The 25449-nt window shown below is 38.3% G+C and overlaps 2 protein-coding genes and 1 non-coding gene across 9 annotated transcripts in view; 1 reads left to right on the top strand and 2 right to left on the bottom strand.

The window, feature by feature from the left end:
* CNTNAP4 (contactin associated protein family member 4) overlaps positions 1-25449 on the bottom strand; it is a 270181-nt gene that overhangs the window by 212625 nt on the left and 32107 nt on the right. For 6 of the 7 annotated variants that reach the window (XM_060083395.1, XM_060083397.1, XM_060083401.1 and 3 more), the window contains exon 2: positions 19233-19343. In XM_060083395.1, the coding sequence (XP_059939378.1) occupies positions 19233-19343 (111 nt within the window). Of the gene's footprint in view, positions 1-19232; positions 19344-24380; positions 24391-25449 lie in introns of those variants that run through there. The other variant, XM_060083400.1, reaches the window with a different exon arrangement.
* On the top strand, positions 3392-3523 carry LOC132481069 (small nucleolar RNA SNORA2/SNORA34 family). The gene has a single exon (XR_009530773.1). It is a non-coding gene; the product is annotated as a small nucleolar RNA SNORA2/SNORA34 family (small nucleolar RNA).
* LOC132479875 (cell division control protein 42 homolog) lies at positions 13643-14417 on the bottom strand. Its single transcript, XM_060083540.1, has one exon. It carries the CDS (start codon positions 14345-14347, stop codon positions 13772-13774), a length of 576 nt encoding a protein of 191 aa, XP_059939523.1. The 5' UTR covers positions 14348-14417; the 3' UTR covers positions 13643-13771.

The raw sequence follows: 25449 nt of genomic DNA, 5'->3' as shown, positions 1-25449 counted from the left end.
GGGAAGATCCCACATGCCGCGGAGCGGCTGGGCCCGTGAGCCATGGCCACTGAGCCTGCGCGTCCGGAGCCTGTGCTCCGAAATGGGAGAGGCTACAACAGTGAGAGGCCCACATACCGCAAAAAAAAAAAAAAAAGTGTTGGAAGTATTCACATATGAATTCATTTTAGCCTGGAGTTTTCTGTTGGAGCGTGTGAATTATGGATTTACTACCTTTACCTGACAGAGGAATATTTAAATTTTATTTTATTTCTTGGGAACAATTTTTCAGGCTGAGTTTTTCAAATAATTTGTTCAATTCATTTAAATTTTCACAATTATTAGCAAGAAGTCTGTTAAAATATCCTCTTATGTTTTTGTCTTACTGATTGTCTATATGGCATGTTTTCTATTTCATTAATGATGTACTGTTCTTTTATTCCTTTCCTTTTCCTTACTTTGGGTTTAATCTGTTGTCCTTTCTAATTTCTTGAGAAACTGAATAAGTAGGCAATGGATGGGTTATTAATATTTAGCTTTCCTTCTTCTGTATTATGTACAGTTAAGGTTATCAATTTTTTTTTTTTTTGCGGTACGCAGGCCTCTCACTGTTGTGGCCTCTCCCGTTGCGGAGCACAGGCTCCAGACGCGCAGGCTCAGTGGCCATGGCTCACGGGCCCAGCCGCTCCGCAGCATGTGGGATCTTCCCAGACTGGGGCGCGAACCCGCGTCCCCTGCATCGGCAGGTGGACTCTCAACCACTGCGCCACCAGGGAAGCCCAAGGTTATCAATTTGATCTAAGCTGCATCTCACAATTCTGACCTATAGTATTTTCTTATCAGTGAGTTTAAACGTTCCCTAATTTCCACTGAGATTTCTTTTTAAGAAGTGTGTTAATTAAATTCTACACCTTTCTGGGTTTTTAAGTATTTTTTAATTATTGATTTCTAGCTTAATTCAACTGTACTAGGGCATCTACTCTGCATGATATAAATCCTTTGAGATTTGTTGAAACAATTTTTATGGCACCGAATAAATTTAAGTAAATATTCTAGGTACTCTGGATAAGAATGTGTATTCTGCAGTATTTGGAGGCAGAGGTTTATATATGCTACTCATTATATAAAAATATAAATTACATATGTAAATATTTTGTCAAATTTGTTAACTGCTGTTAAAATCTGTATTTCCACTGATCTTTTCTTTGGCATACTTCTTAAATGAGCTACAGAGAGAGAAATATTAAAAGCCTCTCACTATGTTTAGTGTTTCAATTTGTAATGTCTATTTCTCCTATTATTTCTGTCCATTTTTCTTTCTGTATTTTGAAGCTCTGTTATTTCGTGCAGACAATGTCAGACTCACTATATGGTATTTCCTTTTTCTCCAGGATCTTTGACCCTGAAGGCTTGGCTATCTTGGTTTTTCTCAGATATCTTCAAGCGGTTAACACTTTCTAGCTGGTTTACTTGTTTATAGAAAGGCAGCTAACTGTTATGGGCTGCGCGCGTCTCCACCCCCACCCCCCAAAATGCATACACTGAAGCCATACCCCGCAATGTGATGGTATTTGGGACCTTGCAGAGGTGGTTAGGTTTAGATTAGGTCTTTAGAGTGGGACCCCCCTGATGGATTAGTGACCTTATAAGAAAAGGAAGACAGATCTTTCTCTCCCCTCATGCAAACACCAAGGAAAGCCACGTGAGCACATGGCATGAAAGAGGCCGCTGCAAGCCAGGACAGGCTCTCACCAGGAACAGAATCTGCTGACACCCTGATCTTGGGCTTTCCAGCCTCCAGAACTGTAAGAAAAAAATGTCTGTTGTTTAAGCCACCTCGTTTGTTGTATTTTATTATAATGTCTAAAGCTAGGGTTTACACTAGAGTTCAGACACTAGCTTTTCTAAATTATTCACACAGCCAGCCACCTTGCTAGCCACCTTGCCCATTCCTTTAATGGGAGGTAAGACAAAGCCTTAGGTAAAGTTTTATCATCCAGAGTTTCCTGGGAGATCAGGCTGTGTGTGGGACTTCACTTGAAATTGCTTTCTTCCCCTTGCTAATCCAGCTTCTTATACTCCCTCACTGTCTTCTCCTGGGAACCATCCCCTAATAAACCTTTAGCACCACAATTGTTAGTCCAGGGTGTGCTTTTGGGAGAACTCAACCCAATACATCACCCAATTACTTACTCACTGTTTATTTTCACTGTACCTACATGTGAAATTTTCCTCCTCAACAGAATGAAAAATATTAGATACATACAAAGAAGTGTAACCTATATATTAATGATAATTTAAAATTTTATGAATGTATTTTAACTGACTAAATTTAAGTCCCTGTATCAATTTCAATAGGTTCATATTTATAACTTGAATTCCTATATTTTATAACAGTTGAAGACATTTCCTAAGCCAGGCACATTCTGTGTCTTCTAGTTTGAGAGGACTTAGAAGGACAGTCCGCCTTAAGATTCTCCCCTTCTTCTTGAAAAGTCATCAATGTCACTCACTCACATGCTTTGAAAATCTCCATTATTAGAGTGAGTCAAAAGGAAAAGAGATGGTGCCTATAGAATATTACAAATAAAAAGAGTACATTGTCATACAATTTAGAGATCCCCAAATTCAACCCCATACTTTAACAGGAAAGGAAAAAAAGAGAGGAAATGTCTTTTTCCCAAGACCACCCACAATTTAGTATTATAACCTAGGTTTTGTGATTCCAAAACCAGCATTTTTTATCACTATAAATTACTTAGCATGAGCTACCTGGCACATTCACTGGGCTTACATTATCAAACTGATTTACAGCTGAAGAAAGCATGGTACAGGGCAGACAAGGACGATAAAGGGTAAGACTGAGGGAGGAGCAAGACACTGGCCAGAGATCAGAAGAGAGTAGAACATGTTCTTAAGGAAGAGGGCCCAGAAGGGAGAGCTACGTCCAAAGTAAGAGAGAACTAAACATTCAGGAGGACAACCACCTCTGGTATTAAATCAAATGAACTGATAGAAGAATAGAAGTGATTCTATATTAATCCCAGAAGTGAGAGCAAACTCTCCTATACTTTAATGAATAGAGGATACAGGCATATCAAGAAATAAGATGTAAATATTCACTAATCTTTATTTCACCTTCTCAAAGCCAGTACGCAAAATATAATCTGTAAGTGCACGTGACACACCACTGACCATAAAACTGATCTGGAACTTCATTTGCCAAACCTTTATTGAAATGTTAGTAAGTTTTTTTTAACTTCATAAACCAATTTCCAATTGATAAAAAAGTAAAAATATTTTAAATAAAACCACCAGATTATCCTAGGTCACAGACTTTGACTAAGGATATATAAGAACATTTTATCTTTACTTCAAGCTAATAATGAACATATAAAATATAATTCTTTGTTTGGCCCTGAATCAAGGCCAGCAGTTTGGCTGTTGGTGTCACGCAGGAGCCTAAAGAAGTCTCTTTCTATGGTCTATGGGCCATTTCAGAACTTTGGAAATGTAATGGTCAATTCATTAGAAAGAAACATCTAAGTCGTTGGTGACAGATATGGGCTAATACTTATTTGCAGTTGATTAATACTGGGATTCCAAAATTTTGAGATCCCTGATTTAACTCATTCATTAGAATTATAATACTGTTAAATCCAATTACTATAAAAAAATTGCTGAGGATCCAAAAACAGTCAGATGATTCTGAACTGTGAGCTTTCTTTGAATATTATCATTTGTATGGTCAGGGCCCTGACTTGTGTATTTTAGACTTCATTCAAATAGGAAACTTACATTTACTGTTGGGCTGTAAAATTTTTTGAGCTGTATATTGAACTGTGAAAGTGAATCTATATTATGGACATTGATTGAGAAAGTTACTTTCATAGTAAATGTACCATTTAAATATGGTGATCTTCATTATATGAAAGGCATAAATCTTGCTGGATTTCATTTGCCTGGCAAGATATACAAATATTTGTAAAGTAAAATGTATTTTCTTTAATAGGAAGGGAGGGAAGACTTCCTTGCTCTTTTGAAAGGAAAATTGATTTTTGTCTATTCTGCTTATTAAATATTTTACCAATTTATTAATTATTGTAACAAATGTCTGGTAAAGGATTACTGCCCTTAATATATAAAATTCTTGTGCAGAGTAATTAAAAACTAAAAATAAATGCTCAAAAAAAATTCTTTGATCCTGCTTTGCTCTATAATTAATCAAGAATAAAAAAACCCTTCTACTAGAGTTATGAGGATGCCTGAATTTTGAGATTACCTTTGTATAAATCAAAGTATATATTTGGCCTGTGAGGTTTGCTAAAGTGGAGTTAATTGGCAGGACACACTCTGGAACTGTTTAACACTCTCTTGGGACCGTGCTTTTGTAATTCTTGTGGTTACACCACAGTGCCGTGATCATTTTCAATAAAGCCAAAACCACTTCAGTATTATCCCTGTTCTTCCAAAAGAAAGCCAGAGAATTAAAGCATAGAGATTAAGTATTTCTTCTGTCTTTAAAAAAGTAAGAGACAAATGTAAAACAGATAGCTAGTGGGAAGCAGTCGCACAGCACAGGGAGATCAGCTCAATGCTTTGTGACCACCTAGAGGGGTGGGATAGGGAGGGTGGGAGGGAGATACAAGAGGGAGGAGATATGGGGATATATGTATACATATAGCTGATTCACTGTGTTATACAGCAGAAACTAACACAACATTGTAAAGCAATTCTACTCCAATAAAGGTGTTAAAAATAAATTTAAAAAAATTACTTCCTACTTAAATAAATGAATTTAAAAACGTCTTCCTAAAAATAAATTAATTAATTTAAAAAAAAAGTAAGGTAGTAATGATTTAAACCCAGGCATGGTGAATTGATCCAGATAAGTCTAACACTAAAGTGTTCACTCTTCACCTAAAATGTCATGATCCACTGGAGAGAGTACAAAGGAGAGAAGCAGAGCGGGTTAGCGAAGGTTCAAGTGTGCTGGAGAAGCCTGCGTCCTGTGACTGCAGGGGTGACTCTCAGGGATCTGACTATTCAGGAATTTTTGTCAGGTCCAAGTGCTCTCATCCCAACATTAAGAACTGTACATCTCCGAATCTCAGAGATCAATTAGGGCAAGACAGAAAAATAGGGCAAAGCTAATACAAAGTCAGGTAATTACAGCCTGACTCAGCATGGAGGTGTGGGACCCTTGCAATTCAGGTAGTTATTCAGGCCGAGGGCTTACTCAGGCACATCGCATCCTGGGTGTGACGGGAAGCAGTTGATATGGAAGCAAATAAACTGTTGGCATCTTTTGTTCTCTAGCCAACTCTATAGAAATAGGCGGTCCCCAATGCAGTCAGTTCTCTATACTCAGTTCGGGAGGCTCACCTGCCCCATTTCCGGTCCTGGGGACCATCAGGCACATTTCAGACCTACACCCACCATGCCAATGAGGCTCTCCTTTTCTGAGGCCTGAGGTTTTTCAGTGCTGTGCAAAATTCATCTCTTATTCTTTTCCTCATAAAGTACTGGTTATCAAATATATTAATTTTATCATTTTAAATGTGATAATTATAAATGATTATATGCAATATGTTTAATGGCAAGAAACATTTACCTCACCTATCCTCTTAAGCACTGACATGCACCATGCATACCTTGGGAATTTATCTCTGGGATTTTAATTTAAGCATAATAGTTGCATGCAAAGAAGCACAATGATTTAGGGCAGTAAGAATTGCCAAATAGGACTTCCCTGGTGGCTCAGTGGTTAAGAATCCGCCTGCCAGTGCAGGGTACATGGGTTCAAGCCCTGGTCGGGGAAGATCCCACATGCCATGGAGCAACAAAGCCCATGCGCCACAACTACTGAGCCTGTGCTCTAGAGCCTGCAAGCCACAACTACTGAGCCCGTATGCCACAACAACCAAGTCCACGTGCCGCAACTACTGAAGCCCATGCGCCTAGAGCCAGTGCTCCACAACAAGAGAAGCCACCGCAGTGAGAAGCCTGCGCATTGCTCACCGCAACTAGAGAAAGCCCACGCACAGCAATGAAGACCCAACAAAGCCAAAAGAAGAGGAAAAAAATGGCCAAATAATTCTGTATAGAATGTTATAATTTTCCTCACTAGAAGTACATCCAGAATGAGAGTTCTCCCTGTCAACTAACTAAATATGCTGATTTCTCTACAGATAGATGCTTGATTTTAACAGCAAACCCTATAGGCATGAGGAAAGCATTGCTTTATAAGCATTTAGAGTAGAAGGGCTTAGCTGTGGATAAATAAAATAGACAACGGGAAAATACAGACATACATTCCACTTTTTAGCAAAAGAGGAAATATTTTGATCTTACAGAATAGAGGAGAGAAAATTCACAGTATTGGTCACTTATGGAAGCAACCTACTATATAATTAAACACATGTACATATATACGTTTACATTCACACATACAAATATTTTGTTTTTGCTGTGTACCACTATTTTATTTACTGCATTATACAAGCACATCAGTTTGCAATAACCCATTTCCAAGGTTTCCCAAGTACATGAAAATAAAAAAACATTCATTTGGAATATAATGCAACTTCAGGAACAGTTCAACATATATGGCTTCTTATATTTTGTCCTAAGAACACACTTGGACCATCAAATGGCACACTAGAACCTGTCTGAACTGCACACTGATAATGGCAACGATTTAAGATGCCGAATGTGATTCAAACTACGCTGAAACTGCAAAACTGGGACTAATATACAAGGGCAGAGAGATTTAATTCCATTACAAAGCCGGTATTAGTAGCAATTGGTTTTTGTTTGTTTGCGTGGTTTACAGTTAATTTTGGATCACACGTCTCTGAGCTATGAAATCTGTCAGGTTCAAGTTGAGATGCATCTTCCCAGTGCAAAAAAAGTACAAAAGAAGTCACTTAGTGGCACTTGTACTAGCTTCCCAGGGCTGCTCCAACAAAGTGTCACTAACTGCACAGCTTAGTAGAATTTACTCTCTCACAGTTTTGGAGGTTGGATGTCCAAAACTGAGGTGTCAGCAAGGCCATGCTCCCTTTGTGGGCTTTAGAGAAAAATTCTCCCCCTGGTGCTTGCTGGCAATATTTGACATTTCTTGGTTTGTAACTATATCATTTCAATTTCTGCTTCCATCTTCTCATGGACTTCTTCCCTCTGTCTCCTCTGTCTCTACGTCTCTGTGTACCTCTTTCCCCTTAGAAGGACACCAGTCACTGGATTTAGGGCCCAGCCTAATCCATTATTACCTCATCCTGATTATACCTGCATAGACCCTAGATCTAAACAAGGTCACATTCTCAGGTACTAGGTGTTAAGAATTAAATATATCGTTTAGGGGGACACAATTCAACTCACAGAAGTCTACCCTTTGCTCCCCCCAAAATTCATGTCATCATCATGCAAAATACATTCACCCCATCCCAACATCCCCAAAAGTTGTAACCCATTCTAGCATCAACTCTAAGTCCAAAATCTCATCTAAATACAATCAACACAAGAAATCCTAAATCTTATCTTCCAAACCATCTAAATTAGACATATAAGTGAGACTCTGGGTATGGTGCATCCTGAGGAAAACCTCCATCTGTGGACTGTGAAACTAGAAAACAAATTATCTGCTTTCAAAATACAAGAATGGGACAGTCAAAGGATAGACATTCCCATTCCCAAAGGGAGAAACTGAAAGGAATAACGGAGTTATGGGTCCAAAGCAAGTCTGAAACCCAGCAGAGCAAATTCCACTAAGTCTCAAGGCCCGAGCATAATCCTCTGTGGCTTGATGCTCTGCCCTCTGGTCCTGCGGAGGCCCCACTGGCCCCAGACTCAGGACCCATGGAGACCTTGCTGGCCTAGCTTCCGTCTCTTTCAGTCTAGGCAAGTAGTGTTTCTGCTAGGATAAAATTCTCAAAAACTGCCTCCTATGCAATTAACAGAAGCATGTCCTCCACAGATCTTTCTGGATAACCCCATCTGTATTCCAGGGTTCAGTTGAGATGATGGACTGCATTCATGAGTCACACTCCTAATCTCTTTAGCAAAATGAGCCCACACCTTTTGATGTTCTCTCTAGAGCGTTTTTTGCAGTATAGATAGGCTGAGAAATTTCCAACTCATCAAATTCTGGTTCCTTTTTTGCTTAACAGCTCCTTCCTCCATTTATCCCTTTCCTCCGGTGTTTTACTATAAGCTGCAAGGAGAGTACATCTTCCATATGTTGCTTGGAAACATTCTGAGGTAGATATCAAGTTCATCACTTACAAATTCTCCTTTCCACCCAACACTAGAACACAACTCATCCCACTTCCCCACCACTTTATTACCAGGATTGCCTTCCCTCCAGTGTCTCATAATATGACTCTCTTTTCTTTTGGAGAGCTCTCCAGAAGCACTTTATCCTCCACATTTCCACCAACAGCAGTCTCTTCAAGGCAATCTAGGATTTTTCTATCACACACCTGAAAATTCTTCCAACCTCTGCCCATTGCCCAATTCTAAAGCCACTTCCATATTTTTAAATATTGTTTCAGTAGCACTAAACTTACAATACCAAAATCTATACTAGTTTCCTAGGGTGGCTGTAATGAAGTATCCCAAACTGGCTTAAAGTAACAGAAATTTATTCCCTCACTGTTCTGGAGACCCAAAGTCCAAAATCAAGGTGTCACCAGTCACGCATCCTCTAAAAGATCCTTTTTGCCTCTTCCCAGCTTCTGGTGGTTACTGGCAAACCTTGGAATTCCTTGGCTTGTAGCTGCATTACTTGAATTTCTGCTTCTGTCTTCACCTGGCCTTCTTCTCTCTGTTCCTGTGTCTCCAAATCTCATTCTCCTTATAAGGCCTTATCTGGAGCCCACCCTAATCCAATATGACCTTATTTTAACGTGATCACATCTGCAAAGACTCTAGGTCTAAATAAGGTCACATCCATAGGTATCAGGGTTAAGATGTGAATGTATCCTTTTGAAGGACACATTTCAACCCACAATAGAATTAAGTGACAAAATTAAATTAATATACCTCAAAAAAAGTAAATTTTCTTCTTCCCTACTGGTAGAATTGGAATAATTACATTTAACTGTAGTCTTTTTCTGATTTCCTTTCCCCATTACAGGGCTTAGTCATTATCACAGTGTTACCCAGAGCACTTCTTATCTCACAGATGGAAAGCAGTGGGATGTTGAGCTTGATTCCTCATTTCTTGCTTATCTGTTCTTTGGCTCTAAGTTTTCCAGATTCCATAGCAAAAAGGTAACCCTATCTGTGTTTCTAGGATACTACGATCTTTATTTGCTTATTCAGTTTATTTATACATGACCTGCTGACTTAGCTGAACACCCTTCCACAGCCTGATTTAAATACCATGAGGAATGTTGGCATACTAGTATAATATACAGCCTTTAATAAATCATTCAAAACCTGATATTCTCTTGTGAACACTTCATGTAATTAATAGGTAAAAAAAGAAAAAGTAAATAAAAAAGAAAAATGTAATCAAGCAGGTTGACAACCAGCAAAAGATAATTAAAATGATCCTGTTGTGTTTCTCCATTTCATTAACATGCAAATGAGATTCATGAAGTTTAATATTGTGTTTCACCAAGAGCCATAGAAACGAATTAAGAATGAAAATGAGTCCTACTGATAGCCTCCTGATGAGTATATAAATTAATAAAAAATATGATTTGATCAAATCAATAACATATTATATATATAGAGAGAGAGAGAGAGAGAGATTTATTGAACCTCAACAAATAAAAATAAAGATAGGGCCTCCCTGGTGGCGCAAGTGGTTGAGAGTCCGCCTGCCGATGCAGGGGATACGGGTTCGTGCCCCGGTCTGGGAGGATCCCATATGCCGCGGAGCGGCTGGGCCCGTGAGCCATGGCCGCTGAGCCTGCACGTCCAGAGCCTGCGCGTCCGGAGCCTGTGCTCCGCAACGGGGGAGGCCACAACAGTGAGCGGCCCGCATACCGCAAAAAAAAAAAAAAAAAAAAAAAAAAAGATAAATAGTTACATTAAATTTTGTATCTCTTTTGATGGGCCAAATCCTATGAAACCTTATTATAACTCAAATGGAGTGGTGGTAAAGGTTAAACTCTGTTTTACTTTAAAAAGAAATATAAGATGGAAATTTCATTCTAAGGTCAGTGTTGTGATGACAGCATTCCTATGGAAAGGACCATTGGTTCAGGATCTGGACTGACCCCATAGGGCTAGGAAATCCCACTTGCCTGTGGTAAGGGATTCAGAATTGAAAATAGGAAGAGATAGTCCAATGTGACAATAACTTTCACTATAAGGCAAATAAATGTAACAGACAAGAATTATCTACACAAATATATTCGAAGACCACAAAATTCTCCATTTGATACAAGGATCTCAGTTATTACTCTCCAATGATATTCTCACACTAAGAAACACACAAAGTTATGGCAATTATACCTAATTAAAAAAAAGAAACACACATAGAGGACTGTATCAAATAATATCAGATAAAAATTTTTAAATAAACCCATGCTACAGAGTTAGATATTTATAACATGGACCATATGGCAAAACACACACACACACACACACACACACACACACACAATCTATTTGTTATGTCCAATGTTCAATGTACTCAAACATTAAACAACAGCACAAAGGATAAGATCAAGGAGTAAAATTAGAAGAAGTAGCTGCAGCATGTGAGAAGGGAATAATAAATGAGTGAATCACGGTTTTAATAATATATGATGTCAGTGTCTTTTCTTATGGTTGTTAAAAATATTTTCTTTGTTAGTATTGCCAATCCTCTTTCCATAGAATGCATGAGCAGATGGGTTTTGCCTTAGCATATTACAGAAAGGGATAATAACGATACTTTGTCTTTAAGTGCAGAGAGTTTTGAAATTCTCTTATATCTACAGCAAGTTGCCATTTAATTATCTGCACTTTTCTCTAAACATACTCAAGCAATCAAACACAACCTACCTAAGAGATAGTCAACAATATGAACTGAGTATTCCTAAAGGAGCATGAAAGCTTATTAACTTCCCATTCCTCTACAGGAGAGAAAGTCATGTCATTCATTTTGAGAATTAACTAAACTTAGGGATGATTATTGTTAAATAACTAGCAACTTTTAAAATCGCTTCTTGCAAACTTCCTTGCTTATCTTGAAATAGAGGGCCAATTAAATTTTCATGGCTACTGTATACATAATGATTGTATATTGTTGTAGAAAAGTATATTTTAGGATCAAGATGGCAGAGTAGGAAGACCCTGAACTCACCTCCTCCCACATGCACACCAAAATAACAACTACTTAGAAAGTAACTGTCAGGGCTTCCCTGGTGGTGCAGTGGTTAAGAATCCGCCTGCCAATGCAGGAGACACGGGTTCGAGCCCGGCTCCGGGAAGATCCCACATGCCGCGGAGCAACTAAGCCCGTGCGCCACAACTACTGAGCCTGCACTCTAGAGCCCACGAGCCACAACTACTGAAGCCTGTGTGCCTAGAGCCCGTGCTCTGCAACAAGAGAAGCCACCGTGGTGAGAAGCCTGTGCACCACAACGAAGAGTAGCCCCCACTTGCCGCAACTAGAGAAAGCCCGCACCCAGCAATGAAGACCCAATGCCGCTAAAAATAAATAAATAAATACATTTATTAAAAAAAAAAAAGAAAAGAAAATAACTATCAATGAGAACAACCTGAAGATAAGAAAAGATTTTCCACAACTAAAATATAAAGAAAAAGCCACAACAAGACAGGTAGAAGGGACAGAGATGGAGTCTAGTCAGTAACCCCAGCACAGGATCAGTGACCCACAAACATGAGGGAAATCATAGCAACAGAGGTCCTCCATGAGGGGCATGGTGTTCAAGCCACACATAGGGCTCCCAGCCCAGGGATCCTGCACAGGGAAAATGAAGCCCCAGAAGTCAAGCTTTGAAAACCAGCAGGGCATACGTTTGGAAGAGCCAGAGGGCTATAGAAAACAGAGACTCCACTCTTAAAGGGTGTGCAGAAAATCTCACATACTCCAAGTCCCAGTGTAGAGGCAGTAGTTTGAAAGGCACCTGAGTCAGACTCACTTCATGCCCGTGGAGAGCCTCCCAGGGAGACAGGAGGCAGCTGAGACTCCCCGGGGTAATGAGACACTGGTGGTGGCCATTTTTGGAATCTCCTTCTACTGAGCTGACACCAGCACTGGCAAGTGTCATTCTGGAATCCTCTCTCTAGCTTATTAGTGCCAGGAGCCGACAACACCCACCAGTGGGCCCACAACAGCCATGCACCACCAGGTCACATAGCCAGCCAGGTTGGGGGTTAGCCCCAACTGCCAGCCCGCCCACAGTAGTGGGCCCTGCCATAACAAAAGGGCACATGCAGCCTACACAGGGGACACCCCTGGAGATATAGCTCTGATGGTCAGAGGGGAGTGTGCTGCTGGCCCAGAGGACATCTCCTATGGAAGACCACTTCAAAAAGACTGGGAGATGTAATGGAACTACCTAATACATAGAAATAAACACAGAGAATTAGGGAAAATGAAGAGACAAAGAAATCTGTTCCAAATGAAAGAACAAGACAAAACCTCAGGAAAAGAACTAAATGAAACGGAGATAAGCAATCTACCCAATAAAGAATTCAAGATAATGATCATAAAGATGTTTGCCAATCTTGGGGGAATGGATGAACTGAGTGAGAACTTCAACAAAAAGTTAGAAAATTTAAAAAGAAATCAGAGCTGGAGAATAAAACAACTGAAGTAAAAAATACACTAAAGGGTATCAATGGTAGATTAAATGATACAGAAGAATGGATCAGTTATCTGGAAGACAGAGTAGTGGAAATCAACCAAACTGAACAGGTAAAAAAAAAAAAAGGTTTTTTTGTTTTTTGTTTTTTTGACAGGGAAAAAAAATGTTTTTTAATTACGTACTCCATTTGGTGTATTTCAAAAGGTGCAATACTTTTTTTCATTTATCAGTGAAAGAAGTTAGAAATTAACTTCAAAAAAAATCATCAAATGGCAAACAAATTTCCTTGAGAGTCACAGTCACATATATAGTGCATCCTAGAAAAGAGGAGGGGCAAGACAGGTTCCACCCACTTTCATGAGTTTCATCAAATACTGGACCTACTCAAGGGTGGAGAGAAAAGGCAACTTTCAAAAAGGAGTATATTATTAAATGAGGTGTTTACTATACTCCTTCCTAAGAGCACCAGGTGGGGAACACGTTTTCTAAACTACATCTAGGAAGTGGAATGTGGAATCAATCTATCCTCCTCCCCTTAAGGGCTGTCCAATGGTTAATGAATTAAAAAAAACATGACTAAATAAAAACAAATCCCACACACACTCTCCCGCCCCCCCAAAAAAAGAAAAGAAAAAAATAACTAGATATCCCAGATTACTCGCCAGAGTGGAACCCAGAAACAGCTTCAACAACCAAATTAGTCTGTTACAGAGTCATCACAAGCATGCCTTGCTTTTAAACAAAAAAAATAATAATAATTTTTTTGAAACAACAAAACAAAAACTAGTACTGATCACTTTTCTGACAATACACAATTACTCAAAATTAACTAGTACTGAGAGGGGGAAGGGGGGCATACCTATGGGCCTTGTCTCACACGAGTGCATGTGGGTAGGTGCAGGGCATTTGTCATTATTGCAAAAACGAACTTTAATTTTTAATCTTTAGTTTGATTTAAACATTGCTTTTAGTATGATGCCGACACCAGCTGTGCAGAAAGGGCTCTGGAGAGACGCTCATAGCAGCACACACCTGCGGCTCTTCTTCGGTTCTGGAGGCTCCAGGGCAGCCAATATTGCTTCGTCAAATACATTCTTTAGGCCTTTCTGTGTAAGTGCAGAACACTCCACATACTTGACAGCCTTCAGGTCACGGGCCAGTTTTTCAGCAGTCTCTGGGGTGATAGGCTTCTGTTTATTCTTGGCAAGTTTCTCAATAGTAGAGGGGTCATCTCTGAGATCAATCTGGGTCCCAACAAGCAAGAAAGGAGTCTTTGGACAGTGGTGAGTTATCTCAGGCACCCACTTTTCTTTCACATTTTCGAATGAGGATGGAGAGACCACTGAAAAACAGACTAGAAATACATCTGTTTGTGGATAACTCAGCGGTCGTAATCTGTCATAATCCTCTTGCCCTGCAGTATCAAAAAGTCCAAGAGTATAAGGCTCTCCACCAATCATAACTGTGACTGCATAGTTGTCAAAAACAGTTGGTACATACTCAGATGGAAATTTGTTTGTTGTGTAGGATATCAGGAGACGTGTTTTACCAACGGCACCATCGCCCACAACAACGCACTTAATTGTCTGCATTGCTGAAACAGTTTTGTATCCACTTTAAATATTTCAAATTTGATGATGACCTCAGCTCCTCCGTCGGGGTGTTGGCCAAAAAAAAAGATTTTAATACAGGTAATTCAGGGACCTCTGAGACAACATCAAGCATAGGAACATTCACATTATAGGGTCCCAGAGGAAGAAAAGAGAGAAAAAGGACAAGAGAATTTTTGGAAGAAATAACACGCAGAAACTTCCCTAACCTGGGGAAGAAAACAGACATCCAGGTCCAGGAAGCACAGAGTCCCAAACAAGATGAACCCAAAGAGGTCCATACCAAGACACATTATAACTAAAATGGGAAAATTAAAGATTAAAGTGAGAATCTTAAAAGTAGCAAGAGAAGAGCAACTAGAAGGGAACTCCCATAAGACTACCAGCTGACTTTTCAGCAGAAATTTTGCAGGTCAGAAGGGAGTGCATGACGTATTCAACGTAATGAAAGGAAAAAAATCTACAAACAAGGGACTTCCTTTGTGGTCCAGTGGTTAAGACTTTGCCTTCCAATGCAGGGGGTGCGGGTTTGATCCCTGGTTGGGGAGCTAAGATCCCACATGCCTCACAGCCAAAAAACCAAAACATAAAACAGAAGCAATATTGTAACAAATTCAGTAAAGACTTTAAAAATGGTCCACATCAAAAAATCTTAAAACAAAACAAAAACCCTACAACCAAGAATACTCTACCCACAAGGTTATCATTCAGATTTGAAGGACAGGTAGAGTTTGGCAGAGACGCAAAAGCTAAGAGTTCAGCACCACTACACTGGCCTTATAAGAAATGTTAAAGGGACTTCTAAGAAGAAAAGAAAAAGCCACAACTACAAATAAGAAAATTACAAAAGGAAAAAATCTCACTGGTAAAGGTAAACATATAGTAAAGGTAGTCAATCAACCACTTATAAAGCTAGTAGGAAAATTACAAGACAAAAGTAGTAAAATCATCTGTATCTACAATAAGTATTTAAGGGATACACAAAATAAAAAGATACAAAATATGATGTCAAAAACATAAAATGTGGTGGAGGGACTAAAAACATAGTTATTAGAATGTGTTCGAGCTTAAGAGACAATCAAATTAAAATTGATACCTATATATAATAAATAATTATATATGAACCTCATAGAACCACAAACCAAAAACTTATAACACACACAAAAATGGAAAAAAATCCAAATATAACATTAAAGACAATCATCATATCAGAAGGGAAGAGAACAAGAAAAGAAGAAAGAACAGAGAAGAACTACAAATATAACCAGAAAACAATTAACAAAATGGCAATAAGTACATTCCTATCAATAATTACTTTAAATGTAAATGGACTAAATGCTCCCGTCAAAAGACATACAATAGCTGAATAGATTAAAAAAAAAAAGACCCATATATATGCTGCCTACAAAAGACTCCTTGCAAATCTAAAGACACTCACAGATTAAAAGTGAGGTGATGGAAAAAGAAATTCCATGCAAATGGAAACAAGTAGAAAGCTGAGTTAGCAGTAATTATATCAGACAAAACAGACTTTAAAACAAAGATTGTGGGGTTCCCTGGTGGCGCAGTGGTTGAGAGTCCGCCTGCCGATGCAGGGGACACGGGATCGTGCCCTGGTCCAGGAGGATCCCACATGCTGCGGAGCAGCTAGGCCCATGAGCCATGGCCATTGAGCCTGCGCGTCTGGAGCCTGTGCTCCGCAACGGGAGAGGCCACAACAGTGAGAAGACCGCGTACCGCAAAAAAAAAAAAGATTGTAACGAGAGACAAAGAAGGACATTACAAAATGCTAAAGGGATCAACCCAACAAAGACATAACACTTGTAAATATATATGCACCCAAAATAGGAGCACATCAATATATAAAGCAAATATTAACAAACATAAAGGGAGAAATTGACAGTAATACAATAACAGTAAAGGACTTTAACACTCCACTCATGTCAATGGACTGATCATCCAAACAGAAACTCAATAAGGAAACACTGACCTTAAATGACACATTAGACCAGATGGATTGATATATACAGAACATCTCATCCTAAAATACCAGAATATACATTATCTTCAAGTGCACATGGAACATTCTCCAAGACAGATCACAAGCTAGGCCACAAGAAGAAGTCTCAGTAAATTTAAGACAATTGAAACCATATCAAGCATCTTTTCTGACCATATGAGTATGAGACTAGAAATTAACTACAAGAAAAAAACTAGAAAAAACATAAACACATGGAGTCTAAACAATATGCTACCAAACCACCAATGGGTCATTGAAGAAATCAAAGAGGAAATTAAAAAATACCCTGAGAAAAATGAAAATGGAAATCCATGGCAATACAGGCCTACCTCAGTAAACAAGAAAAATGTCAAATAGACAATCTGAACTTACACATAAAGGAAGTAGAAAAAGAAGAAAAGAGCCCAAAGTTAGCAGAAGGAAATAATAAAGAGCAGAGCAGTAATTAAAACAAACAAACAAACAAAAAAAGGACCAAGAAAAAAAAAGACCAATGAAAAAAAGAACTGAGGTTTTTGACAAGATAAACAAAATTGATAAACCTCTAGCTAGACTCATCAAGAAAAAGAGAGAGAACCAAATAAATAAAATCAGAAACGAAAGAGGGAAAGTTACAACCAACACCACAGAAATACACAGGATCGTAAGAGATTACCACAAATAATTATACAACAACAAATTGGATAGCATGGAAAAAAATGGATAAATTTCTAGAAACATACCATCTTTAAGAATGAATCAGGAAGAAACAGAAAATCTGAACAGACCAATTACTAGTAATGAAATTGAATCAGTAATCAAAATACTCCAAACAAACAGAAGTCCAGGACTAGACAGCTTCACAGGTGAATTCCACCAAACATTTAAAGAAGAGTTAACATCTATCATTCTCAAACTATTCCAAAAAATTGAAGAGGAAGGAATACTTCGAAACTCAGTCTAAAAGGCCAGCATCACCATGATACCAAAACTAGACAAGGACACCACACACACACACACACAAAATTACGGGCCAATATCATTGATGAACATGGATGCAAAAATCAAAATATACAATGCATTAAAAAGGATCATATGCCATGATCAAGTGGGATTTATCCTAAGGATGCAAAAATGGCTCAATACCTGCAAATCCACCGATGTGATAAACCACGTTATATGGTCAATTAATGTACGACAAGGAAGGCAAGAATATACAATGGGGAAAAGACAGCCTCTGCAATAAATGGTGTTGGAAAAATCAGACTACATGCAAAAGAATCAAACTGGACTACTTTCTCACACCATATACAAAAATAAACTCAAAATGGATTAAGTACTTCAATGTAAGATCTGAAACCATAAAACTTCTAGAACAAAACATAGGCAGTATGCCCTTTGATATTGGTCTTAGCAATATATTTTTGGATCTCTCTCCTGAAGCAAGAGAAACAAAACCAAAAATAAACAAATGAGACCTAATCAAACTAAAAAGCTTCTGCACAGTGAAGAAAACCATCAACAAAACAAACAGGTAGCCTACTGAATGGGAGAAGATAATTGCAAGTGACATATTCGAATAGGGTTTAATATCCAAAATATACAAAGAACTCATACAGCTCAATATCATAAAAACAACCAATTCAATTTAAAAATTGGCAGAGAACCTGAATAGACATTTTTTCGAAGAATACATAGAAATGGCCATCAGACACCTGAAAACAGGCTCAACATCACTCATCACCAGGGAAATGCAAATCAAAACCACAATGAGATGTATCTCACACCTGTCAGAATGGTTATCATCCAAAAGGCAAGAAATAACAACTGTCTGCAAGGATGTAGAGAAAGAGGAACACTGGTGCACTGCTGGTGGGATTAATTGGTGTAGCTGCTATGGAAAACAGTATGGAGATTACTCAAAAAATTAAAAACAGAAATACTATAAGGTCCAGCAATTTCACTTCTGGGTATTTACCCCAAGAAAATAAAAACACTAATTCAAAAAGATATATGCACTCCTATGTTCATTGCAGCATTATTTACAATAGCCAGGATATGGAAGCAACTTAAGTGTCCTTTGTAGATGAATGGATGAAGAAGATGTGGTATATACATATACAGTGGGATGTTTATTTTTCATTAAAAAAATAAAACCTTGCCATTTGTGACAACTTAGATGGATCTAGAGGGTATTATGCTAAATGAAATAAGTCAGAAAAGACAAACCCATATGATTGCACTTATATCTGGAATCTAAAAAACAAACAAAACAAAATGAAATTAGATACAGAGAACAAAGAGGTGGTTATCAGAGGAGGAGGGTTGAGGGGATGAGTAAAATAGGTGAAGGAAATTAGGAGGTACAAACCTCCAGTTATAAGATAAATAAGTCATGGGATGTAATATACAGCATAAGGAATATGGTTACTAATACTGTAATATCTTTATATGGTTACTAGACATAACATGGTGATCACTTCACAGTGTATTTAAACATCAAACCAATATATTGTACACCTAAAACTAAAATTATATAGTATATCAACCATATTTCAATTAAAAATGAAAATTAAAAAATTCTAAAGAAAAGTTTATTTTATAAGATACATTTAAAAAATCGCCAGATTTAGGGAATTCAATTCTTTGGGTGCTAAAATGATGATACAAGATCTTGGAACAGGTGCATCCCTTTGCCATTCTAGAGCCAATCCTAAATGTCATGTACATGCCATCAGTTTCTGCCATTTGCTTATTAAGAAATTTATTACCTTTTACAATATATCACTTACAATGATTTTACTAAAAGAGAATGGAAGATGAATGAGATTCGTCATGAACCAATCAGAGCAGAAAAAGCAGACTTACCATCTCTTCGATTTAGCCTTGCAAATCCAGGACCATGGCTGCTAGAGAGCTCGGATGAACTGCTGAATGATGCCTGAGACAAGGCAGACACCAGAGGGTCATCACAATCGTCTGCCAAAAGGAAAAATTCCACATTCAGGTTAGTAATGGGCTGACAGCTTACTTGGATTCAACAGATAAAACAAATAAACAAAACAGAACAAAACAATAAATCTAGGATCTCTAACAATATGCCCACTGCTTATATATAGTGTAAGTTCAATAAGAGAAAAAGAATTTAAAGACAAGAGCATATGGGAATGGAGAAGGAAAACTTCGTAGAAACTACAAAACAGTATCTTGAGATAGAAACGGTTTACTTAAACAAGAAACAAAAATACCTAATCAGTATTCCTAATTTACATAAATAAATGTATATTAGGAAAGAATTATAAACTTAACTAGATTAAAACTAAGAACTTAGGGTTGCCAAAAGACATGTGATGTAAAGAGAAACATCACAACATGGAGAAAGTACTCCCCAAACAGTTTACAATTAGTATTGCAAATTAAGGAAAAAAATATATATATATAAGGAGAAACAAAAACTCCTTTTAAATCAGTTAGAAAACACCCTAGAAAAAATGACATAAGGCTAGACCAGAGAGCTCACAGCACAGAACCGCTATTAAATGATGATCAAACTCAAAGTGTAAATTAACACTACAATTAGATACTATTTTACAAACAGCAGACCAGCAAGATTTAATAAGTCTGACAACACCAGATGGTCCAGATTATGTGGGCCAAGAGAAAGTCCAACATCCTACTAGTGGGAGTGTAAAGGCGAGCACCTACTTTTAAAAAACAATTTGTCATCGGCTTGCATATTTGAACTTCTGTACCCCATGGTCCATTGATATGTATTTCCTCCTGGGCAGAGCCTCCCTATGATGAACTGCTGGTCTCAAGAAGCTTTGCCTTCTGGGTGTTATACAAATACTAGTGTTTATTGTGTGCCATCAGAAAAAAAGTTGAGAAGCATTAACCTAGAGCAACTCTTGTATTTGTGCACAGGGAGATGTGTGCGATTTCTAGCAACAATGTTCATGATAGCAAAAATTGATTAACAATCCGAACATTTACTGATCAAAGAAGAGATCAATAAATCATAGTACTCTTCACAATGAAATAACATACAGCAGGAAAAAGAACTACATCAACACACACCAAGAAATAAATAAAATAAAATAAAAAGGTTGGATCTTAGAAATAAAATATTTAATGAAAAAATTTATAGAAGACCATATAATAATATATGTTGATAGTTTTGAGAATCTTAAAAACAAGCAAAGCTAAGTAATACATTATTTAGGGACACATGTGACTAGGAAAAAAAACTATTTAAAAAAACAAAGAAATGAAAAGCTTAGAATTCAGGATAGTGGTTACTTCTAAAGGAAGGCAGTGTGTGTGGCGTGTGTGTGTGTGTATACATACACATACCTGTATGTGTATATGAATAGGTATGTAAGGATATATATGAAAGTATATACATGTTTTATCTATCCTATTATGTATATCACATATCCAATAAAAAGTAAGGCACAAAGAGTGAGGAAAAGTATAAGAACATTCTCATGTTGACCATGATATCTATACATGCTTATTTTATTCAGCTAATTCTTCATTTCATGCAATCTTCAGATTTTCATTTTATACAATTATTAAGTTGTTGCCATTTTTGCTCTAATCAGAAAATATTTCTCTTATATTTAGGATTTAACATATGCTGGTAATTAAAAATCATGCAGGATTATTGTCCCAATTTTTAAATTAACAATAAACATTTAAATAAATCCAGGAATTATCTAGATTCATCTGAAATTTTATGAAGCCTATGCTTCTTGAACATAGGTTTCTATAAAATAGTCACTATCAGTTTTACTGCTTAAATATTCAAACTACAATATTTTTCTGCAGTCCTGCCATTTGAAATATGTAGTTTTTCTTAAAGTTAAAGGTTTAAAGTATAAGTGGTAAGTAAAAATTTACCAACTTAACAGTTGATTGCCTTTCAAAAGAATTTGCTAAAGGTAGCATTTTATTTTTTAAAATTATCTCATTTTCATTTAAAGTCCCCTTTTTCTTCTTTCACACCTTAAACTCCTTAGCTCAGCGGTCCCCAAACTTTTTGGGGATTGTCTCATTTCCGGTTTTGTTTTGCGGTACGCGGGCCTCTCACTGTTGTGGCCTCTCCCGTTGCGGAGCACAGGCTCCAGACACGCAGGCTCAGCGCCATGGCTCACAGGCCTAGCCACTCCGCGGCATGTGGGATCTTCCCGGACCGGGCCACGAACCTGTGTCCCCTGCATCGGCAGGCGGACTCTCAACCACTGCACCACCAGGGAAGCCCTCATTTTCATTTAAAGTCCCCTTTTTCTTCTTTCACACCTTAAACTCTTTAGCTCAGCGGTCCCCAAACTTTTGGGCACCAGGGACCAGTTTCATGGAAGACAATTTTTCCACAGATGTGGGGGAATGGTTTCAGGTTGATTCAAGTGCATCACATTTACTGTGCACTTTATTTCCATTATTATTACATTGTAATATATAATGAAATAATTATACAACTCACCATAATGCTGACAGGAGGTGGAGCTCAGGCGGTAATGCAAGCGATGGGGAGTGGCTGTAAATACAGATGAAGCTATGCTTGTTTGCCTGCAGCTCACCTCCTGCTGTGCAGCCTGGTTCCTAACAGACCACAGACTGCTACCAGCCTGTGGTCTGGGGGTTGGGGACCCCTGCTTTAGCTAGCTCTTAAAAAAGACTTGATAACTGGCCCACAGTTCCTGCATGTCTATTGACTGGCTTAAGTACTGACACTCAATCTAGTTGTAATTCAAGTGTTAAGAAGTGTAGACATAAAAAGACATAACAATCCATGAAGTGCTGAAGGAAATTCTGATTACACCCAATCACAAGCAACAACCAAAATGCTTTAGTATGCTGTGGAAGCTATGATGTGTGTGTTAGCGTGCACAAATGAGCACATTATCTATATTGGGGGGGGGTGTCTACCAAAACTATAATCATTTTTGAATCATTATGAGTATTCAGGTATAAGTGTGACCCAACAAGGCTGTTTAACTGCAATTCACAATCAATTATGCAGATTCAAATCAATGTTTCAGATGTAAAATGCCTCTCTAGTGCAATCACTCTAGAGGGCATATATTTATTGCACATTTGTTTTTGCCACTATAAACTGAGACTTAATACTGTTTTATTTTTAGCTTAAAAAGAATGGGATTAATCTAAGAGAAGGGGTGCTTATTCCACTTGTGAGAAGAGGGACATGTGATACGGGAAAGAGATCGGCAGGGGACGGGGGTTGGGGGAGGACAGATGGGGGCTTCTGGTGTTTGGTAAAGTTCTAGCTGTAGGTCTGAGTGGTGGTTACATGAGTATATACATTTCCCCCCAGTCTGTGGTATGTTTATTTAGCAGCAGAATATTCTAAAGTTATTCTTACATAGAACTAATAATAGTGAACACATTCAGTGAGCACTTGCTGCTAAGAACTTACAGCCATTCAACACGTAGTTACCAATCTTTACCACTCCTCTTTGAGGTACTGATATTATTTTACAGATGAGGTAAAACTGAGTCACAGAGTTTGGTTAATTTGCTCATCTCATTGTGATGGGACCATGATTTTATAAAGTGAGTTGGGGTCCAGAATCTAGTAAGAACACCAGGACTATAATCACTATTTCTTTAGGTTTGGAGTATAGGAGTTTCATCAGACACCATAATGACATGAATAAAATACCTCTCAAGAAGGTACACACTCCAATTCCAGGTTTGCCAAGCTATTTGTTTATTACCAATTTGATCTGCAATAGTCTTAACACCAGGGGAGGGGGGGTCTCAGCAATAATGAGTCTGGAGTGAGTAAAACGGATACTTCCCTCTAGACATTAATGAAATTGTATTCTGGATTAAGAATCAGTCTCCTGGGACTTCCCTGGTGGCACAGTGGTTAAGAATCCGCCTGCCAATGCAGGGGACACGGGTTTGAGCCCTGGTCTGGGAAGATCCCACATGCCACGGAGCAACTAAGCCCGTGAGCCACAACTACTGAAGCCCGCGCGCCTAGAGCCCGTGCTCCCAACAAGAGAAGCCACTGTAATGAGAAGTCTGCGCACCATAATGAAGAGTAGAGCCCCCCTCCCCCGCTCACCACAACTAGAGAAAGCCCATGTGCAGCAACAAAGACTCAATGCAGCCAACAATTAATTAATTAAAAAAAAAAAAAAAAAGAATCAGTCTCCTGTGAATTTCATTCCAGAAAACCAGTTTTCTCTGACTGTACCAGTTAAAGCAGTAAAATGCAGGTTCTGGTCTTGCAAAGCTGAGAACCATAACCGGGGCTGATTTCCCTCCCCCTCCCAGGGAACACTTAATATCTGGAGACACTTTGGTCATCACAACTTGGGGGTACTACTGGAATCTAGTGGGTGGAGGCCAGGGATGCTGCTAAACACCTTACAGTGCCCAGGGTGGCACCCCACAACCAAAAATTATCCAGGCCCAAATGTCAACAGCGCAACCACTGAGAAACCCTACCCTACACTCTGGTAAAAGCAGCCCAATGAACTAGTTTTCTCCTGGGCTAATCCCCCAGCTAGAACGCTCAACTTCCTCTCAAATTTCAGTGATTGTTAGTTCTACTTTATAGCTTTTCAGAGTGCATATAATCATCATCCAGAGTGTATAAATATACAGGCATTTAAGGAAGGAGCTTTTCAAAGCTGAAATAATATATTATTTCAGCTCAAAACATAATTGTATGTTTTAATTAAGTACTATATCAGACCATCATACTATCCTGGTCCTTTCACCAAGGGACCAGTATATATGTACATATATACTATATTATATGTATATACTACACATATACTATATGTATATACTATACATATATTTATATAATAGTATAATGTATTATATACATACTATATGTATATGTACAATATTTGTACTTATATATGTATAATATGTATAATCATATATATGTATAATATATGTATAACACAGTATATACAATATACAGTTATACTATACTGTGTTATACATATGTTGTACATATATTACATATACAATTATACATATAAATATGTAATCATATATGCATTATAATACATATTAATTATATATACAATTATGCTACATATGTGTACAGGCATGTGCATGTGTTATAACATACATATATTACAACATACACATGTATAATGTATATGTGTGTGTGTGTGTGTGTGTATATATATATATATATACACACACAAGCTGACCCTTGTATAAATGCTAAGTTGGCCATCATACAATAAGTTTAAGTGATGGCATATACTGACATAGTAACCTTATATAAATATGTCTGAACATATTTCTATATACATACTATATGCATAAAAATGCATTAATAACAATACGTATGATTTTATACATACATATAATAAAATATATTTCACATAATATGAATAATACATATAATACAAATACATTTCTCTTTTTTTTTTTTGGCCACATGGGGCTAGTTTATTGCAGTTAAATACCTCTCTCTCTCTCTCTATTATTTTTGTTTTTTGGTCCATTTTTCCATAAAGAAAATTAGAACACACTCACACACCCAAAGGGGAGGAGGGTCCAGAAACAAGAGGTGGTGTGGGACATGGCCTCCCCTGCTTAGGTCCAGGCCCCGGGGATGGCCCCCCAAAGGCTCCCCTCCTTCCCGAAAGCACCCTGTCTCAGTACCTCTAGGGTCCAAGGAGGCAGTGGGATATGGCAGAGCCTCTGTCCTTCTCCCTCTTGTCTCCAGGCGAGACCACTACAAGTGCTGGGGCTTACTGGGGGCCTGGATAAGGAAGACAGGCAGACGGTGGCGCGGTGGTGTATGTAATTTACATATTTACGTATGTAAATATATAGCGTGCAAGTACTGACACCTCTGCACCCACCCCTGCAAGTCTCCAGAGAACTGCCCACCACGGAAGCTGCTGAACAGGGAGAACCTGGGCCAACTGTGGAGAGGGAACGCTGGGCCTGGACCCTGGACGGCTGCAGCCCCCGTGCCGCACCCTAAACAGATGAGCAGCTCAGGCTGTGGCCCTCACCTCACCTCACGTCACCTTCAGTTCTCTCCCGGCACTGTAGCCTGCTCATCTCTCTCCTG

The sequence above is a fragment of the Mesoplodon densirostris genome, chromosome 19 (genome assembly GCF_025265405.1).
Source record: "Mesoplodon densirostris isolate mMesDen1 chromosome 19, mMesDen1 primary haplotype, whole genome shotgun sequence".
NCBI classification, from domain to species: Eukaryota; Metazoa; Chordata; class Mammalia; order Artiodactyla; family Ziphiidae; genus Mesoplodon; species Mesoplodon densirostris.
Note: the sequence above shows the minus strand (reverse complement) of the source record. Positions and strands in the feature narration are given on the sequence as shown.